The sequence below is a fragment of the Vipera ursinii genome, assembly GCF_947247035.1.
Source record: "Vipera ursinii genome assembly, chromosome: Z".
Lineage (NCBI taxonomy): Eukaryota > Metazoa > Chordata > Lepidosauria > Squamata > Viperidae > Vipera > Vipera ursinii.
The window spans coordinates 70,535,463-70,557,266 of record NC_139517.1 but is presented as its reverse complement, the minus strand read 5'-3'; the positions used below and the strand labels follow the sequence as shown (position 1 = coordinate 70,557,266).

Here is a 21,804-nt window from a genome sequence, read left to right as displayed (position 1 = left end):
TATTCTTTTTTTGCTCTTTATCTTTTTTGTTAGCTTATGCTATTTTTATGTGTATACTTTGCAAAACATTATGAAATTATCTGACAACATCCTGGGATGGCTGTAAAGACAGGAGTTATAGTTAAAGAATTTGGTGGACTCTGATTAAATATGGATTACAAATACATAACTTGGAATATAGATGGAAATAATGCTCACAAAAAAGAAAGATTTTTTCATGATTTGAGAACATTAGTTCACAAGGGGAGTTAAAATAAATAAAAAGAAATGTCCAATTACATCAGTAGTAAAAGGACATATGGTAGGATAGTAACAAATAATTACTTTGCTTCTTTACAAATAGAAACTGTTTAAATACGCCCAAGCAGAGTAACCAATAATGGAGGAAGTATCAATCCAAGGTATGTAAAGAGATGGCTATAGATTGGCTTCCATTAAGCCGTAAATCTCAAGCACTACATATACATCTAAGATTCTTGAGAGAGTTTTCAGATATCAACTTGGGGTTATCTTCTGCAATCTGAAAAACCATAGAGAATAGTCATAATGCAAGAGGAATGGGACAAGATCGATTTTCTTATCTTCAAAGAGGGGAAAAAAGAGGATCCAGGTTACTGCATACTAATAGTCTGATATTGATACTGGGTGAAATTCTGGAACAGAATTTGTGAGCATTTAGGAAAAAAAATGCTGTTTGAGAGCAGTCTGCATAAGTTTATCAAGAGTAGCCAGTTTGGTCCACTATATATAAAATTATATATAATAATAGCTATATCTTCTTAAATGACTTAGATGAGGGAACAGAAGAGGAACTCATCAAATTTGCAGATGACATTAAGCTAGCAGGAGTAGCCAACACCCCGGAAGACAAGTTCAGGATCCCAAAAAATCTTGACAGACTTGAACAATGAGTCTTATCCAACAACAAGAAATTCAATGTGGAGAAAAGCAAGGTTTTACATTTAGGCAGGAAAACCTGAAGATACAAGTACAGATTAGGTGAAATCTGCTCAAAAACAATAACTGTGAGAAGAACCTTGGAATCCTAGTGGATGATCACTTAAACATTAGTCAGCACTGTACAGCAGCAGCCAAAAAAGGTAATACAATCCTTGGTTGTATAAACACAGGCATAGAATCAAAATCATGTATTAATCAAAATCAAAATCAGTATCAGTGCTGCTTTATAAAGCCTTAGTAAGGCCACACTTGGAATATTGCTTTCAATTTTGGTCACATTACAAAAAAGATGTTGAGACTTTGTAAAAAGTGCAAAGAAGAGCAACTAAGATGATTAAACGCCTGGAAACTAAAACATATGAAGAATGCAGGATTTGGGTATGGCCAGCCTAGAGATAAGAAGGACTAGGGGGGACATAATACCAGTATTCCAGTATTTGAGAGTCTGTCCAAGGAGAAGCGGGCCAATTTATTTTCCAAGGACCAAAAGGCAAGACAAGAAACAATGGATGGAAACTAATCAAGGAGAGAAGCAACGTGGAATTAAGGAGAAACTTCCTAACAGTGAGGACAACTAATCAGTGAAATAGCTTGCCTTCAGACATTGTGGGTGCTTCATCAGTCAAGGTTTTTAAGAAGTGACTGGACAAGCACTTGTCTGATTTGGTGTAGGGTCTCCTACTTGGGCAGAGGGCTGGACTAGAAGATCTCCAAGGTCCCTTCCAGTTCTATTCTGATTATTATAGTAGCTCCAGAATGGAATTTAACAGCTTTAATATTATTTAGAATAGAAATCTATTAGCAGAATGCACGTGTACAGTATTCCTCATGTGGCTGATCTGATTTAGAACAGTACACTATTTGATTATGTATTGTTAATTATATAAATTATATAATATAATGAATATACAAATTCTTGATTACCATGTGGCAAGAACAGAGCAACTTCCTCTGCTTCCTTAATGTGAATTCCAGACTGCTGCAGATCACAGCAGAGCTATCCAGAGGTTACATTAGGAAAGCAGACTGTAATGAGTAAGCTTCATTATGGTCGTGAGTCAAGGATTACTTGAAATTATATAGTAATTATTATATAATTAATCATATTTTGCATTAACAAAGTCAGTTTGGAATAGTGGCTGTGGTATAGAAACTAGGAGTGTGAGTTCTAGTCCTAATTTAGGCATGAAAACTGGCTGGATAATCTTGTGCCAGTCACTCTCTCTAAACCCAGCTCATCTCATAGGGTTGTTGTTGTGGGGAAAATAGGAGGCAGAAGTCTTATATACTCCATCTTGTGTTACTTATACAAAGTAACAAAGGAAGGCTAAAAAAATAACTCAAATAGATTAACAAACAAACAAGCTATTATTTAATTATTATTACCATTCCTTTAGATTTTTTTTATCTTGTAATGTTTTGTCTTTGTTTATAACGAATAGCAATTTTCCTGCAACGCGCATAGATCTCAATCTAGATAAGATTTTTTTCAAAACTTACATTCTACTATTCTATGAGGGTCATGAGATGACAATCGGCTGTAACAGCATGGCAGATGAATTCACAGAATATTAAGCACTTTGTTCATGAACAGGAATGTTCATAAAGATAAGCTAAGTTTGTTAGGCAATGCTCCATATTTCTTAAGAAAGCTTATTTCTAAAATGGAAGCCATTTTTTTACAGTACAGGTAGTCCTTGACCTACAACAGTTCGTTTAGTGACCATTCGAAGTTAGAATGGCTTTGAAAAAAGTAATTTATGACCATTTTTCACACTTACAACTGTTGCAACATCTCCATGGTCATGTGATCAAATTTCAAATGCATAGCAACTGACTCATATTTCATGAATGAAGGCAAATATACATTGTCCCAGGATAAGGTTGCAGAAGCCAATCTGAGTCAGCTACCAGGACCTGAGGTTTGTTCTTCCAGTTTTCGGACTTGTGCTGGAGCTTATCCTCAGGGAACTTCTCAGTCTCCAGAATGTGTGCACTGGGCTGTTCTATGCATAATATTTACCTGATGCCTGGTTGTGTGTGGTTTTAGTTGTTGATTGGAGTATTGATGGCCAGCTATTAAGTCATTGATAGCTGTTTCCTCTTGCTGCTGCATCCTCAGCTCCTAAGTACCTGGTAAGCTAGTGATAAATTGGCACTTCTTTTGACTGACAAGGGGCCATTTCTCAGACTTCAATCATTTATCTGGCCATTTTTGTCCCTGCCTGGCCAACAATCTTAGTAACTGCGAAACTGAATGCATGACCTTGTTTACTGCAGTGTGAGGCTACCAATGAGTTCAGGTCTCCTTGTCTAACTGCTCGTGTTCTTGTACCCCAGTGATTCGCTTCCTTCCCATTTGTCCTGGTCACAGGGGTAATCCATGGAAGGAATCTGGTAAATTACATTAGAAATTTCTCCCACCTCCAAATGGTCTTTCTACTGCATGACTTGACCTTGTATGGTTAGAATTTGGGAGATGGGCAATGCTCACCTGCAGACCTCAGAAGCTATGTTCTACTGCTTCTGAAATGTTTTTGATATATGGCATGGTATGCCTTCTTTCTTGTACCTTCTTTCTTCCTTTCCCTCCCCAGCATGTTGCTCAGGCATCTTGTGATAAATGCTTACGAGTACCCTTCTGCTTGAATAGTTCACATAGGTACCTGCTCTCCAGTTGTTTTGCTTATTGGGTACTACAATGGATTCTCAACCTGCCATATAGTGTTCTGATGCAACTCTTTTTATGTGACAGTGGATGGTTATTGTTGAAACACAGAATGCATGGGGTTTGGTAGCCTTGCAATATACTATGGCTTCTCGGCTTCCATCTTCCAGTATGACAACAAGTACATCTAAAAAATGGCAATAGTCTAGCCATTTTTTCCCCTCCACTGTGAATTGTTTATCCAAGAAAATGGAGTTCAGTAGGGTATGAAATTCTTTGAGAACATTTCTTTTGATGATGACAAAGGTATCATCCATGCCAAAGTTTAAATGTGTAATTATGAAATGCACAGTGTTCTAGTTCTGATAAAACTGATTCTTCAATGACTTCTGATATTGGGGATCAATATTTGCTCATACATTTCTCCTTTAAATATTAAAAAGGTATTTTGGCAGTTCTGGTAATAGGCTACCATATGAGGATAAATCATGCAGAACAAAGACTATTTGGAGGTGGGAGAAACTTCTAATGTAATTTACGAGATTCCCCGCATGGATTGTCTGTGACTGACTATGTAGGACAGACAAGGAAGAAGCTAACCACCAGATTATAAGAACACAAGTGATTAGACAAGAAAACCCAAACTCATTGGTAGCCTCACACTGGATTAAATAAGGGCATGTATTCCAATTTGGAAGAACAAATCTCTGGTCCTGGTGACTGACTTAGATTGGATCTGGACTCATATCCATGACAGTTGCAGTACCCCCATGTCATGTGATCACCTTTTGTGGCCTTCTGATAACAAAGTCAATAGGGAAGCCAGATTCACTTAACAATTATGTTTTTAACTTAACGACTGCAGTGATTCACTTAAACAAATGTGGCAAGAAAGGTCATAAAATGGGGCAAAATTCACTTTAAAATGTCTCACTTTGAAATAGAATTTTTTGGCTCAATTGTGGTCTACCTGTATAAGCTACAGAAATATTCAGCTTAGATGATAAGACTACTGTAATTGTACACTAAGTAAATCATTATTAGCTATTTGTTTAAGACTTACCCAGCTGACTATCAAAAAGGCAGCATAATAGGATGTCATCAACATAGAATTTCCAAACATAAAGACAAAGCATACAGCAAGAGATACCTGATGTGACATAAATATGTTAATTAAGATTGCAGAGGCATGACAAATATGTAGAGTATCTACTTACAAGATTTTTTAAAAACAAATAGTGTATAAGATACTATCTTATACGTTATTTAAATTATTTAAAATAATGTATTATTTGACAAAAGATACACAAATATAAACTACTCTTGTAAAAAAATAGAATATTTGGTCTATATATCATGGTGACATTTCAAGTTTCAATTTATATACAAATTAACAATGTTTGTTCATTTAAAAAACAACAGCTGAACATGTTTTCAAATTGGATTGTAAGCACTTAAAAGAGGGTGATTGGGGAGAGAAAAGAAATGGGCATTAATCCTCATTGAATCATTAATCCCTATTGAATCATTGAATCAACAGTCATTCAATGACTGTTCAAATTTTCAATGGCGTTTGAATGAGGGGGATCTAGGAGGGGTCCTCACAGTTGGTACCATTGCAACATTCAGTGATCATTAATTACAATTTGGGTGCTTGCAATCAGCATACAATTACAATGTTGCAGTCTCCTGTGATCACCTGATCACCATTTGTGACCGTCACTGCTGCTTCTTACAAGTAAAGTCAAGAAGTTACATTCAGTGATCATGTGACTATGGAATATTGCAATCATGTGACAGCAACTAGGATGAACAATGGATTTACTTAATGGCTAATGCATTTACTTATTGTTGTTGCAAAAGATGTTGTAAAACTGGGCATGGTCACATGATGAACCGCTTCACAACTGTCATGACTTATTACTGGAATTGCAGGCTCAACTGTGATCATAGGTTAGGGATTACCTATACCACGGGTAGGCAACCTCGGCTCTTTTATGACTCATGGACTTCAACTCCCAGAATTCCTGAGTCTGCTGACTCAGGAATTCTGGGAGTTGAAGTCCATGAGTCATAAAAGAGCCGAGGTTGCCAACCCCTTACCTATACTAATAAAATGTTGCAAGTCTGAGTGACATTTATCTTTCCTTCCAGTTTTATTCCAATGAGTAAGGGAGGAGCTTTCCTCTTTTGAATGCTATTTTTATAGGAATTAAAGAATCCTCTTTGATTATGTAACAATTATGTAGCCCTCTTTGATTATGTAACAATTCTTGTATATTTCTGTCAAGATCACCTCTCTTACACATTACACTGTTTGATTAAGAAGTGAGCTAACATTTTATTATTAATAAAAAACATTTAACATTCTTTACAGAATAATCATAAGTAGAAATATTCAGAAATTGGTTTTATCAAAGAATATTGTTGAAAATGTAAAGGAAATATTACCATATGTGCATAAAGTATCTTCTGTAGTTTAGCTGAATCAATAAATCCCAATATGTATATACCAAAAACAGATGCTACCTGCAATTGAAAAAAATGTAGTACATTTTACCTAAAATATTTTAAAGAAGTTTATCAAAGCTCCAAATTATTGATCTTGTGAAAATGAACTGAAAAAATGGAAAGAGAAAAGGAATTTTATAATATAAACTACAATGAACAGGTTAAATTTATAACTAGAGTATAACCGCTACAATTTAATTACCTAATTCCATAATTTACAATACAGTGTCAAATTTTTGAAATTTTCCAACAAGTGTACTCCTATTCCCAGAGTTCCCAGCATATGTTGGGAAATTTTAGGATCTGAAGTGTCTGCTTCAGAGCAATATTTATAGATCTATATTCCATGTTAGACAACTCATAGTTTCATTCTGTATATTTATCTGTCATTAGGACATGATTATTGACATTTGATCATGCAAAGCAGAAAACTCTAAAATGTTTGGCTTTCTGCTCCATACTCTCTATAAATTTCCCAAAAGTAGTGAAATGAAAGACCATTTCTACAGAGCAACAAGGAATTTATTCTTTTCCTATATGATGTCAAGGCCACTGTATCTTTATTATGGGAGCAAGACCTCTTAACTACTAAAGATATTTAAGGAAGAGATATATCATCTGTATCCAAGAGAATTATAATGGTTCTATTAGGTGACAAGAGTGGGTGAAATTCCAGCCTTGACAGGGTTTACCCCCATACATTTAAAAAGTAGTTGAAAAAAATGGGGGCCAATATATACGCTTCAATTCATTCTATGTGGTTATAACTACAATATTGGAAGAATGAAAACAAGGGATTCTAAAACTATATCAAAATTATGTAAATTTATTCTTACACTACTTCATGATAGTAGACATTTTTAATAATATATTTTCATAGATTGAAGTATACCATTTATAAATGCTAGAGGATTCCACCTTGTTCCACTACTAAGATACTGTTTTGCATCAAGCAGTCAGCCAGTTTTAGACTTAGGTTTCACAGTGACTTTGTTTAAATGAGCAAATGAGCAAAAATTAGTATTATTTTGTTTTTCGGAGTCACCTTTTTTAAAGACTGGGAACACTAATGGTTTTAAACCAAACAGGTAGTATTTGAATTATGCCATTGATTTGTCTGTTAGTCTGCAAAATTTGATCTTTCACAGCAGCTTCTCTATTTTTAGTCGAGATATAAGTTTGCTGTTCTCAGATAAAATCACAAAATCCCATTTCTCTGTATCTTTGGGAGGTAGTAATACAATTGATGCCACCAAAATGGGCTTGAAAATGCTCAGGTCATGCTTTGAGACAGATGTATCCTGAAAAAGCTGTTGATCCAGAGGAAATTCTTAGGAAAGGCAGATGAGACAAAGCACTAAATTACTAAGGAATCTGTGGTAATCTGGGCAAATTTTTCCAATTTCTCATTTATAGAGTTTTTTCTTTTCAGAAGGACTCTATGGAATTTTTTCCTTTCAATAGCGATTCTACATGAATGGTAACCTTGTAGGCTTCTGATAACTTCAACCTGGCTATGGCTCATTCGTGGTCAAATCAGAAATTATTATTGTTCTTAGGTGTTAAATGTATAATTGTATTCTATTCTTCTTTCATCGATTATTTGAGAAAACAAATATGCATAAAGGTAAAGGTACAGGTGGTGCTCATGTCTGTTTCTTAGTCTAGGGAGCCAGCATTCTCTGAAGACATTTCCATGGTCATGTAGCCAACATGACTATATGCCAAGGCGCATGGAATGCTGTTACCTTACCACCAAAGTGGTACCCATTTTCAGGCTTTTGATCTGCTAGAGGGGCAAGAGCTGGGGCAGATAACGGGAGCTCACCCTGTTGTGCAGTACTCAGGTCTCGAACCTGGGCTATCAATTTTCCAGCTGAAAGCTCTGTGGCTTTAACTGCTGAACCACTGCACCACTGATAAAGGAATATGTAAAATTCTAATAATGCTTATTGATATTATCTTACCTGTGTTAAAAGAATAAACTGAGCAAACTGCCATGGAAGCATGAAAAGAACATTAGAAACAGATAGTGCAATCAAGCTTCTTCTATTAACATTCTGCGTCCTTGGGGAAAAGAATAAGAGACCGATTAAGATGAACAATAATGGCTCTGTTTATGTCTCCAAATAACAATAGTGATACAATTTTTTTCAACAGAATTGACCTCTGGTTAAGCTTCAAAATAATGTATAGAAAAATTCATAAAATAGATATCTAATACCATAAAATTAAACAGAAAAAAAGAACCTTCCATATACATAATTACATAATAATTGGATAAAAATGCCAAATCCAGTCTAAACATCTGGCTGACTTTGCAACAAACTATAATTATTATAAAAACTTTGGGTCAACACAAATTTGTTTTAAAATCCTGTAACTTTTCAAAACATGATTCTTTTAATGTTAGTTAGTTCTTTTTAGATTTAGATGTACAAAGATCATCCTAATCATTCCTCATTAAAGAGAAATGATAATAGTTTTTAAGAAAAACATACAGAAAACTTGGTATTTAGCTACCGTATATACTTGAGTATAAGCCGACTCGAGTATAAGCCGAGACCCCCAATTTTACCCCAAAAAACTGGTAAAAGTTATTGACTCGAGTATAAGCCGAGGCTGGGAAATGCAGCAGTTGGAGGCTGGATCCCCCGAAAGACGTCTCTGCTGAGATGAGAGAACGGGGTGGCAAGCCGCCGAGAGAATGGGGCGGTGGAGTGCTCTGCCGAGAGAATGGGGCGGCTTGCTGTTCTCTCGGTGCAGCACGGCAGAGGCTGGATCTCGCGAAAGAAGTCTCCGCTGAGCGAGAGAATGAGGCGTCTCAGCGCCCATTTTCTCGGCGAAGACTTCTTTCGGGGGATGCAGCTTCTGCCGCCCCTTTCTCTCAGCTGCCCAGTGGAACAGCTTGCCACCAGAAATCAAGAGTGCTCCATCACTGGAGGTTTTTAAGAAGAGACTGGACATTCACCTGTCTGAGATGGTATCGGTCAGTGGTGGCGAAACTTTTAGAGACCGAGTGCCCAAACCGCAAGCCAAAACCCACTTGTTTATCACAAAGTGCCAAGGCAGCATCGGCATTCTGGTGCCCTCGGGGGAGGGGACAGGGAGGCGCCTCTGAGTGCCGCCTCTGGCACGAAAAAAAGGGGGAGCAAAAAATGGGCCACCATACCGCAAGGCACAAAAATGCCAACCGCCGTGCCGCAGGGTGCAGATACAAGGCACCGCACCACGTGAGAACGGGGCTGGGCTAGTGAGTATCACGCAGGCACTAGCCCCGCCCCCTTTGCAGCATATGCCTGCTCGTGGCCCCGTGCGCGCATGCACGCATGTAAAATGCTTCCCCCTCCCTTTTCTTCCAGTCCACCAACTGACAAGGACCTGCTGCTGGCAGCGGTGGTGGCGCACGTGCCAACAGAGAGGGCTCTGAGTGCCACCTCTGGCAGGCGTGCCATAGGTTCACCACCACTGGTATAGGTCCTCCTGCTTGAGCAAGGGGCTAGACTAGAAGACCTCCAAGGTCCCTTCCAGCTCTATTCTATTCTATTCTATTCTATTCTATTCTATTCTATTCTATTCTATTCTATTCTATTCACTTTCTATATTTCTATTCTATTCCATTCACTTTCTATAATTCTATTCTATTCTATTCTATTCACTTTCTATATTTCTATTCTATTCTATTCTATTCTATTCACTTTCTATATTTCTATTCTATTCTATTCTATTCCATTCACTTTCTATATTTCTATTCTATTCTATTCACTTTCTATATTTCTATTCTATTCTATTCTATTCTATTCCATTCACTTTCTATATTTCTATTCTATTCTATTCTATTCTATTCTATTCTATTCTATTCTATTCTATTCCATTCACTTTCTATATTTCTATTCTATTCTATTCTATTCTATTCTATTCTATTCTATTCTATTCCATTCACTTTCTATATTTCTATTCTATTCTATTCTATTCTATTCTATTCTATTCTATTCTATTCTATTCTATTCTATTCCATTCACTTTCTATATTTCTATTCTATTCTATTCTATTCTATTCTATTCTATTCTATTCTATTCTATTCTATTCTATTCTATTCTATTCTATTCCATTCACTTTCTATATTTCTATTCTATTCTATTCTATTCTATTCTATTCTATTCTATTCTATTCTATTCACTTTCTATATTTCTATTCTATTCTATTCTATTCCATTCACTTTCTATATTTCTTTTCTTTTCTATTCTATTCTATTCTGTTCTGTTCTGTTCTGTTCTGTTCTGTTCTACGTTCTGTTCCATTCCATTCCATATTTTCTATTCCATTCTGTTCCACTGTCAGAGCCCATCGGAGGCAACCCAGTCAGCCCAAACAGGAGTTACACTAAGGCTATGCAGCCTCTCCTCTCAACCTGAACCCCTCCTTACCTTTCCTTTTATCTGCATCCTATTTTTAACTGCCGGCTCTGCCCTGCCCTATTTTGTCCTTGAGCACTCGTGAGCTCATCAAGAACAGAAGGTAACCGTGGGGTGAAAGGCAGGGCAAGATCTGCAAGATCCCCATTTGCATTTGACTTTGCCATCCCATCTGGTTCGAGATAACACACCACACACACACACACACACACAGAGAGAGAGAGAGAGAGAGAGAGAGAGAGGAGATGAGGATGAGGATGAGGATGAGGATGAACGAATTTTGCAGCTGCTTCTTTAAAAGCTCTCTTCTCTCAGGGATGCCCGAGATAGTGAATTGCAAGCAGAAATGAATTTCTCCTTCCGTTTCTGATCCGCGCAAACACCCAAGCGTGAACGCCATCACCTGATAGCTTGGGTGCCTGTTCAATTCGTTAGAGAGAGAGAGAGAGAGAGAGGGGGGGGGCTTTCTGTTTGTTTGTTTTACCACGAGTTGACAGTTGGGCAGAAACCAGAGGGGGGAAAAAAGAATTTCGGGCTTCGTGGGAACCGAGGAAGCAAAATAAGATGCAAAGTCTAAAATCTATAGGCTCATAAACCACCCCGGTTTCTTGAAACAAACCGGGATTTCTCTACCCCAACCTTGAAACCATGGATCGAGTGAATCTCTTTACCGAAGAATGTGATGAACGGGAGAAGGTGAGTCTTCACCGAGAAAATCTCAGCGCCCATTTTCTCGGCGAAGACTTCTTTCGGGGGATGCAGCTTCTGCCGCCCCTTTCTGTCAGCTGCCCAGCTGAGAGAAGGGGGTGACAGAGGCTGGATCCCCCGAAACAAGTCTCCGCTGAGACGAGAGAACAAGGTGTTTCTTTCTCCCCCCCCGCTTTTGCCGCTTTTGTGTGTGCGTGTGTGTGTGTCCCATCTGCAAAGCTTCCGAGGAAGGAGAAGCAGGATACTGGTTGGGGGGGAGCGGCAAAAGCGGGGGGGGGAGAGAGAAACGGCTCCGCCTTTGGTTCCCCCTCCTAAAGCACAGGGGCGCTAGAGAAAGTTTGGAGTTGGGTAAGGAAGGGCAAAATTCAGGAAGGAAAGCGGGGCGGCGGGCGAACGGGAGACCTGTACAAGGGGGAAGGGGAACTCTCTGCTTTGTGTGTGTGTGTGTGTGTGTGTGTGTGGCCCATCTGCAAAGCTGCCGAGGAAGGAGAAGCGGGATACTGGTTGGGTGGAGGAGGCAGTGGCGGCGGCGGAGGCGGCCGCAGCACCGGCAGTCTTCCGCTTTTGCCGCTTTTGTGTGTGCGTGTGTGTGTGTGGCCCATCTGCAAAGCTGCCGAGGAAGGAGAAATGGAGGAGGCAGTGGCGGCGGCGGAGGCGGCCGCAGCACCGGCAGCCTTCCGCTTTTGCCGCTTTTGTGTGTCTTTGTGTGTCTCCTTCCTCGGCAGCTTTGCAGATGGGACACACACACACGCACACACAAAAGCGGCAAAAGCGGAAGGCTGCCGGTGCTGCGGCCGCCTCCGCCGCCGCCACTGCCTCCTCCACCCAACCAGTATCCCGCTTCTCCTTCCTCGGCAGCTTTGCAGATGGGCCACACACACACACACACACACACACACACAGCAGAGAGTTCCCCTTCCCCCTTGTACAGGTCTCCCGTTTGCCTGCCGCCCCGCTTTTCTTCCTGAATTTTGCGCTTCCTTACCCAACTCCAAACTTTCTCTAGCGCCCCTGTGCTTTAGGAGGGGGAACCAAAGGCGGAGCCGTTTCTCTCTCCCCCCCCCCCGCTTTTGCCGCTCCCCCCAAACCAGTATCCTGCTTCTCCTTCCTCGGCAGCTTTGCAGATGGGCCACACACACACACACACACACACACACACACACACACAAAGCAGAGAGTTCCCCTTCCCCCTTGTACAGGTCTCCCGTTCGCCCGCCGCCCCGCTTTTCTTCCTGAATTTTGCGCTTCCTTACCCAACTCCAAACTTTCTCTAGCGCCCCTGTGCTTTAGGAGGGGGAACCAAAGGCGGAGCCGTTTCTCTTCCCCACCCAACCAGTATCCCACTTCTCCTTCCTCAGCAGCTTTGCAGATGGGCCACACACGCACACACACACACACACACACACAAAGCAGAGAGTTCCCCTTCCCCCTTGTACAGGTCTCCCGTTTGCCTGCCGCCCCGCTTTTCTTCCTGAATTTTGCCCTTCCTTACCCAACTCCAAACTTTCTCTAGCGCCCCTGTGCTTTAGGAGGGGGAACCAAAGGCGGAGCCGTTTCTCTTCCTCCCCCCCGCTTTTGCCGCTCCCCCACCCAACCAGTATCCCATTTCTCCTTCCTCGGCAGCTTTGCAGATGGGACACACACACACACACACACGCACGCACGCACGCACGCACAAAAGCAGAGAGTTCCCCTTCCCCCTTGTACAGGTCTCCTGTTCGCCCGCCGCCCCGCTTTTCTTCCTGAATTTTGTGCTTCCTTACCCAACTCCAAACTTTCTCTAGCGCCCCTGTGCTTTAGGAGGGGGAACCAAAGGCGGAGCCGTTTCTCTTCCCCCCCCCCGCTTTTGCCGCTCCCCCCCCAACCAGTATCCCGCTTCTCCTTCCTCGGAAGCTTTGCAGATGGGACACACACACACACACAAGCCCAGCGGCCAGACTGCGCTGCCTCCCCAAGGGCTCCTAATGGCTTGCTGCCCCGCGTGACACCGCTGGCTGACGCTAGCTCGTCTCTCTCTCTCTCTTCTTTCCTCCCTCCCTCGGTCTCCCCCTCCCCCTTTTCCGGCTCAGCCCCACGTCACCAGACCAAAACGGGGACATCATGGCAGAGCAGAGGAGACACAGGAAGCGGATCCAGGTACCGGGCTGGCTTATCTCCTCCCTCTTTTCGCAACCGCTCTGCGGGATGACTTTCCCTTTTCCTTCTGGCTCACCCCCCCCTCCCCCGCCCGGTCACCCTTCCCTCCCTCCTCCCCCTCCGCCTCCTCCGAGGCCACCGCCAGTCAGCATCTCTCCTACCGTTTTTGCGGCTTTTCCGTCGCCCCCGCCGCCGCTCCCCCTTCCCCGCAGAGCCGGCCGCATCCAGCGCCTTCTTCCTCTGGAGGGAAGCACCGAAGCCTCGGCCGCGCGCAAGTCCTCGGTAAAAATTTTTTGTTGACTGGAGTATAAGCCGAAGTGGAGTTTTTCAGCCCAAAAAGTGGGCTGAAAAATTCGGCTTATACTCAAGTATATACGGTACATGTAAACTTCCTTTTTCTCCCAGTAAAAAGAATAAGTTTTCTATGGACAAATTATAAATTGAGATTTCTAGTCTTTCCCAATCTGGCAGCTCTCCAAAATTTTGAATTATGTCTTTCATCCTATTATCTTTGTTTGAGGATGATGGAAGAATACTATATTGGAGAGACTAGAAAAGACAAAACATAATAATGAAGGTGCAGCTAAATATGAATTCAGAGCATCTTCCTGCTTTTGTATCAATAATTACATCTATGTACCATGAATTAAAACAAATTCTTTATATAGCAGTAATACCATTTTATAACTTATGAATACATACATCAATATCTTGTTTGATATTTAAGAATGGAAAAGAATGGAAATTACCTGAGAATGTATGTTAATAATAGCATCTGAACCACAAGGAAAGGATAAGAAAAGCTTTCACGGAGAGGAGGAGTCCACATCACACGAGTACTCTGGAAATAAGAATGCAGATAATTGGTTACATATTCTAATGTTGTTTTCTTTCATTAATAATCTCTGGAAAATATATTTATCTGGGTTTTGAACTGTAGTGATAGAATTTTTTCTTTAAAAAAAGGCTCCAAAAATAGTTCATAATGTAAGAAAATTTATCCATATTATAAGAAAAATCTACTGCAATTTTACTTTTCAGGTAAATATTGTAGCTATTTTTCTTCCTGGAATTTTTATTCCATTTTCCCAATAAACTGAACTAGTCCCTATTCTGAACTGAGAACATGACTTCAAAAAGAAAAATAAGATTTGTTGTTGTTGTTGTTAGTTGCGAAGTCGTGTCCGACCCATCGCGACCCTATGGACAATGTTCCTCCAGGCCTTCCTGTCCTCTACCATCTTCTGGAGTCCATTTAAGCTCACACCTACTGCTTCAGTGACTCCATCCAGCCACCTCATTCTCTGTCGTCCCGTTCTTCTATTGCCCTCAATCTTTCCCAGCATTAGGCTCTTCTCCAGTGAGTCCTTCCTTCTCATTAGATGGCCAAAGTATTTGAGTTTGAGCTTCAGGATCTGGCCTTCTAAAGAGCAGTGAGGGTTGATCTCCTCTAGGACTGACCGGTTTGATCGCCTTGCAGTCCAAGGGACTCGCAGGAGTCTTCTCCAGCACCATAGTTCAAAGGCTTCAATTCTTTGGCGCTCAGCCTTTCTTATGGTCCACCTTTCACTGCCATACATTGCAACTGGGAAGACCATAGCCTTGACTATACGCATTTTTGTTGACAGGGTGATGTCTCTGCTTTTTAGTGTGCTGTCTAGATTTGCCATAGCTTTCCTCCCCAGGAGCAAGTGTCTTTTAATTTCTTGGCTACCGTCCCCATCTGCAGTGATCTTGGAGCCCAGGAAAATAAAATCTGTCACTACCTCCATTTCTTCCCCATCTATTTGCCAAGAATTGAGAGGGCCGGATGCCATGATCTTGGTTTTCTTAATGTTAAGTTTCAACCCAACTTTTGCACTCTCCTTCTTCACTCGCAACAAGAGGCTCTTTAGTTCCTCTTCACTTTCTGCCATTAGAGTGGTATCATCTGCATATCTTAGGTTGTTGATGTTTCTTCCACCAATCTTAATTCCAACTTTTGATTCATCTAGCCCTGCCTTTCTCATGATGTGCTCTGCATATAAATTAAATAGGCAAGGCGACAGTATACAGCCTTGCCGGACTCCTTTCCCAATTTTAAACCAATCAGTGGTTCCGTGTCCAGTTCTCACTGTTGCTTCTTGGCCCGCATATAGGTTTCTCAAGAGACAAATAAGATGGTCTGGTATGCCCATCTCTTTAAGGACTTGCCACAGTTTGTTATGATCCACACAATCAAAGGCTTTAGCATAGTCAATGAAGCAGAAGTAGATGTTTTTCTGGAACTCTCTAGCTTTCTCCATGATCCAGCGTATGTTAGCAATTTGATCTCTAGTTCCTCTGCCTCTTCGAAATCCTGCCTGTACTTCTGGTAGTTCTCGATCCACATACTGCTGGAGTCTAGCTTGTAGAATTTTAAGCATAACTTTACTAGCATGAGAAATGAGTGCAATAGTGCGATAGTTTGAACATTCTTTGGCACTGCCTTTCTTTGGAATTGGAATGTAAACTGATCTTTTCCAATCCTGTGGCCACTGTTGAGTTTTCCAAATTTGCTGGCAAATTGAGTGTAGCACTTTTACTGCATCGTCTTTTAAGATTTTGAATAGCTCAGCTGGAATACTGTCACCTCCACTAGCTTTGTTGTTGTTCAGCTTTTCTAAGGCCCACTTCACATTCTAGGATGTCTGGCTCGAGGTCAGTGACCACCTCATTGTGATTGTCAGGGATGTTAAGCTCATTCCTGTATAGTTCTTCTGTGCAATTTTGCCACCTCTTCTTAATCTCTTCTGCCTCTGTTAGGTCCCCGCCATTTTGGTCCTTTATCATGCCCATTTTTGCATGAAACATTCCTTTCATCTCTCCAATTTTCTTGAAAAGATCTCTGGTCCCTATTCTATTGTTTTCTTCTATTTCTTTGCATTGTTCATTTAAGAAGGCATTCTTATCTCTTCTAGCTATTCTTTGGAATTCTGCATTTAATTGGGCATATCTTTCTTTTTCTCCCTTGCCTTTCACTTCCCTCCTTTCCTCAGCTATTTGCAAAGCTTCCTCAGACAGCCATTTTGCTTTCTTGCATTTCTTTTTCTTTGGGATGGTTTTGGTTGCTACCTGTTGTACAATGTTGCGAACCTCTGTCCATAGTTCTTCAGGCACTCTGTCTATCAGATCTAATTCCTTAAATCTATTTGTCACCTCTACTGTATATTGAACAGGGATATGATTTAACTCATACCTGACTGGCCTAGCGCTTTTCTCTACTTTCTTTAATTTAAGCCTAAACTTTGCAACAAGAAGCTCATGGTCTGAGCCACAGTCAGCTCCTGGTCTTGTTTTTACTGACTGTATAGAGTTTCTCCATCTTTGGCTGCAGAGCATATAGTCAATCTGATTAATGTGTTGACCGTCTGGTGATGTCCATGTGTAAAGCCGTCTCTTGGGTTGTTGGAAAAGAGTGTTTGCTATGACCATCGTATTCTCTTGACAAAATTCTATCAGCCTGTGCCCTGCTTCATTTTGTACTCCAAGGCCAAAGTTGCCTGTTATTCCGGTTATCTTTTGGCTTCCTACTTTAGCATTCCAATCCCCCATGACGATAAGGACATCATTTTTGGGTGTTAGTTCTATAAGGTGCTGTAGGGCTTCATAGAACCGGTCAATTTCATCCTCTTCAGCACCGGTGGTTGGGGCATAGAATTGGACTACTGTGATATTGAATGGTTTGCCTTGGATTCGAACTGAGATCATTCTGTCATTTTGAGGATTGTATCCCAGTATTGCATTTCCTACTTTTTTATTGACTATGAAGGCTACTCCATTTCTTCTGAGGGATTCTTGCCCGCAGTAGTATACCTGATGGTCATCTGAATTAAATTCACCCATTCCTGTCCATTTTAGTTCGCTGATACCTAAGATGTCGATGTTTAGTCTTGTCATCTCTTGTTTGACCACGTCCAGCTTTCCTTGATTCATGGATCTTATATTCCAGGTTCCTATGGAGAAAAAATCTTTACAGCATCGGACTTTCCTTTCACCACCTGACATATCCACAGCTGAGCGTCCTTTCGGCTTTGGCCCAGTCGCTTCATTCTTTCTGGCGCTACTAGTACTAGCCCTCTGTTCTTCCCCAGTAGCATATTGAACGCCTTCCGACCTGAGGGGCTCATCTTCCAGTGTCATATTGTTTTGCCTTTTGGTACTGTCCATAGGGTTTTCATGGCAAAGATACTGGAGTGGTTTGCCATTTCCTTCTCCAGGTAATAATGGCCATGGCAATTAACATTATAAGTGTACTGATATTAAAAGATCAGCTTTGAAATAAACAATAGTATAAATTAGAACCGCAGATTCAGTGCTGTACATAATTTGATGTAAGTAATCAGATTTGCAGATTTCTTTACCAGTAAATGGTATTTTAAAAGTTTTTCAGTTAAATTCCTAATTATGTAGCCAATTTAATCTATTGACACTTACCAAACAAATATTTCTACAAATATTACCAATTACTGTTGAGTAGATTCAGGAATAATGTTAAATATTGGCATGACCAATAAGCAACACACTAAATAAAAATATAAATCTATTTTAAATAGTGATAGCTCCATTTAAGCTTCACTGACTAATGATAATGGAAGAATCAGATATGATTTTTTGGAATAATTCAGCAACATTCTTTGGGGGAAAATATTCTTTTATGTGACATAATTGGAAGGGGAAAAACAAAAGAATACAAAGTGACTGGGCCACTCAAGCATGCTTTGGCTTATTCAAAGCATGAGCAAGATTGGTGTCAATCCTGCGAGTATCTGTTTTGGAAAAAGCCTGTTTGTTTCAAATAACTAATATATGCAAGTCACTCATGAATACTTCTGGGAAAAGAATGCATGCAAATCTAAAACAATAATTGAATTGATTGTTTAAAATGAAAACAAAGAAAATTAGTAAAGATTTAAAGATGAAAAGAGTCTTGAATATGGGCAGACTATTGTTAAAATGTCAACAGTGAATCTTGCGGAAAGAATACAGGTAATCCTCTACTTATAATCACAACTGAGCCCAAAATTTCTGTTGCTAAGCAAGATAGTTGTTAAACAATTTTTGCCCAATTTATGACCTTTCTTGCCATAGTTAAGTGAATCACTGTAGGTATTAAGTTAGGAACATGGTTGCTAGATGAATCACGCTTCCCAACTTTGCTTGTCAGTGTCCCATAATGTGATCACAGTGCATAAATACATGCCAGTTGCCAAGCATCCAAATTTTGATCACATGACCATGGGGATGCCACAGTGGTCATTAATGTGAAAATTACTTTTTTCAGTACTGCTGTTACTTGGAACAGTTATTAAATGGATGGTTGTAAGTCGAGGACTACCTGTAGATATGAAAGTAAAGAAGTGGAAAAAACTAGAGTGTAAGTGGAACTCGTTTTTCCAGACAAGCTAGAATAGAATAAACAAGCACATAATGATACAAAAAAACCTCTCATGAATTTTAGAAAAATTTAAGGGGTTATCATGAAAGTATTTCAACAACCAATCTATGTGTATGTGAATGTCTATACCTTATCTTATCTTGTCTTATCTTATCCATCCATCCATCCAAGTAAGAGTTTTATTTGCACAGCAATCAATATTCAGATTCTTGGTTCTTCGCAGCCTATCTAATCTATATAAATTTAGGATTAGAAACATTTTCTTTTTGTGAGGGCTGAGGGATATTTCTTTTTCTTTGTTTTGATAAAAGGCCAAATCTAGCATTTGGCTATCTACTTTTGAACATGAGAGAATTAAGTTCAGCAACCTGCAAGAAGAAAAACTATGTATACTATGCCAGAAATGTTAGAAAATATTTAACTTTCATAACACAACTAATGGAAATATGATGGCAAGTGAAGCTGCTCTTACAGAGTAAGAAGTTATGTTACTGAAACTGTATATGATTAAACTAAATATATTTATGAAAAAAGATGCTTGGTAGAATGATGAAGTGAATGAGGCTGTAGAAGAAAAAAGTGTAAACAATGGATTACTACAAAAATAGGCTGATGAAAATGAGAATAGAGAAAGAAGAAATAATTTAAAACACAGTAGTTACAGAGGCAGAGAAATGTAGTCATTTTGTTGAAAATAAAATATTTTAGAAATTAGTGAAAAGGTCTAAATCAGGGGTGTCAAGCTCACAACGTCACATGACGTTGTGACGTATTGCGACTTTTTTTCCATTGCCGGCAATCGGGTGCGCGTGGTTTCACCATGACGCATCCAGCCCAGGGGCCGGCATTTTGATACCCCTGGTCTAAATAAAGAGCCATGAGGGTGAATGGAATTAAGAGTGATGAAATACAGGTAGTCCATGGTGAATGACTGGTCACTTAGTGATTGTTCAGTTATAAGAGCCCCCCCCCAAACAACAAAACACTATTTACAATTTACAACTCCATTTCAAAGTTATAACACTGCAGCACGCCCATGGTCAATTGCAAGTATGCTGCAGCGGCTCCGCTTCTTTCTCATCCATTCCACTCTGCCAGATTGCTGCAGGCCTTGGGCCTACTCCTGAGGCACTCATCATCTACTACACACTTACTCTGTGAAGAATTCCAGAGCTCATGTTGCAGAAGAATAGAATAGAACAGAACAGAATAGAACAGAACAGAATAGAATAGATAACTTTATTGTCACTTTGAATGTACACTAATTGCCTGGGCCATGTGGCTGCCTCCTTGAAGAAGCCATCAATTTCATCTTGCATACGATGCCTTGTGCACACAATGATGCAGTGGCTATTTCAGAGAGGTATTCATAAAGTTCAGAGATTAACCACTCCATTTTGCCTCCCTAATACAGTCTGGATAGTGCTGCAAAAAACTCCAGAGTTTTCTGTAGCACAACGCAGAGCACAATAGGGAAGCAGAGTGGTTTTCCCTGGGTCATTCAATGGCTTCCTGAAACTGGCTGCCATTTTCTGCATGCCCGTAATTCCATATACTTCTGCTAAAATAGTGTCCTCTTCCACAAGGCTGCAGAACTCCTGCTCAAATAGCAGATGGCAGTTATGGCCAGAAAAGTCTCTGAGCGACTATGGGTAATTACTGTGAGTAATAAATCTGGGTTTTGGAAAGATATTAAGAGTGATAAATTCATGATTTAAAAACTGGATACTAAAGGGGATTAAAGATTTTACATAGAAGAAAAAAGGAAAGATTATAAAATGCAAAATGTTGTAATAATGAAAATACTGAACATGACTTCGAAGAAAGGTATAAAAATTAGTAGCTACAATATCAATAATGTCAGTAATGTTGTCTAGTTCTATGGATATATTAAGTCAAAAAGATATTACTGAAGAAATGACAGGTATACAATAAATTTTATCTTACAGGATAGAGATGGTGTTGGTGTAGAGAACAATTTAAAAAAGGATGTTTCACTGGATCAATAAAAGCAATTGACTGATTTTTTAAAAAATTCAGAAAGAATATGCAGATGATAAACCAAAAGAATGACTTGGACAATATTTTTATTAGATTTACAAAAGCAGCTTGTTAAAGACTTAAAAAGCTCTGTGTGATGGCACAAAGAAGAAATCAAGAAAATCAAATCCATATTTGAATGAACTAAAGCTTAAGATTGTTAGAAGTAAAAACAAAGAATGTAAAGTTTGTTTGATCAAGGTTAAAACAAGGTACAGTGTTACCTCGGTACCCAACTGTTTTAAAAGACATTGAATTTGGTATTTAATGCATTTTGATGAGAAAAGTTTGTCCCAGTACTCATTGTTTGTAGGTACTTGATACACAAACCAGAACTTGTCAGTGTCAGGGCTTTTTCCCCCCTCATCGGTATGGGTAAAGTGGGCTAAATACAAAATAGACTAACCAGTTATTAGAATGATATTGAGATTGTTTTGGTTATACAAGCAATGAATGAAACTCAAACTGCAAAACAAACACAAATAACAGCTGACTCTTCACTTAGCCAGCATTTGAAGTTAAAACCTACCTGAAAAAGTATACATGATCTGGATCCATAGTTATGATAGTCACAACCCAAGCCTATGGTCAGTATCATTTGCAGCATCCTGTGGTTATGTGACCTCATTTTATGATAGCTTTGTCAAAAACCCGTTATTTCCAGTTTTAATCAAAATTGCACCCAGAGCAAACTAATTTCCAAATAAATATGAATAAAATTAGTTTTACAAATAAGAAGCATAGCAAGCAGAGCTCTGCAGGGCTTCAGATTTTATTTGTCTTTTTGGAAATGCAGGAACATGATTGTGTGATCTAAAGCACATTGTTTAAAGCAGCAAAATGTACATCTGATTTAGAGTTCCAGCCAAATGCTACATTGGTGTTCTGCATACTCCAAAGCATCTTTCTGGAATAGATTCAAATTCATTTGATCAAATCAGAAAATATGA

At 39.7% G+C, this 21,804-nt stretch overlaps 1 protein-coding gene across 2 annotated transcripts in view; it reads right to left on the bottom strand.

Annotated features, from left to right (window-relative positions):
* The window catches only part of DPY19L1 (dpy-19 like C-mannosyltransferase 1), a gene marked incomplete at its 5' end in the record, with an annotated part of 88,745 nt that overhangs the window by 32,196 nt on the left and 34,745 nt on the right, over positions 1-21,804 (bottom strand). For both annotated transcript variants that reach the window (XM_083377862.1, XM_083377863.1), the window contains 4 exons: positions 4,692-4,778; positions 6,080-6,157; positions 8,107-8,206; positions 14,148-14,239. In XM_083377862.1, coding sequence (XP_083233988.1) covers positions 4,692-4,778; positions 6,080-6,157; positions 8,107-8,206; positions 14,148-14,239 — 357 coding nt within the window. The remainder of the gene's footprint in view (positions 1-4,691; positions 4,779-6,079; positions 6,158-8,106; positions 8,207-14,147; positions 14,240-21,804) is intronic.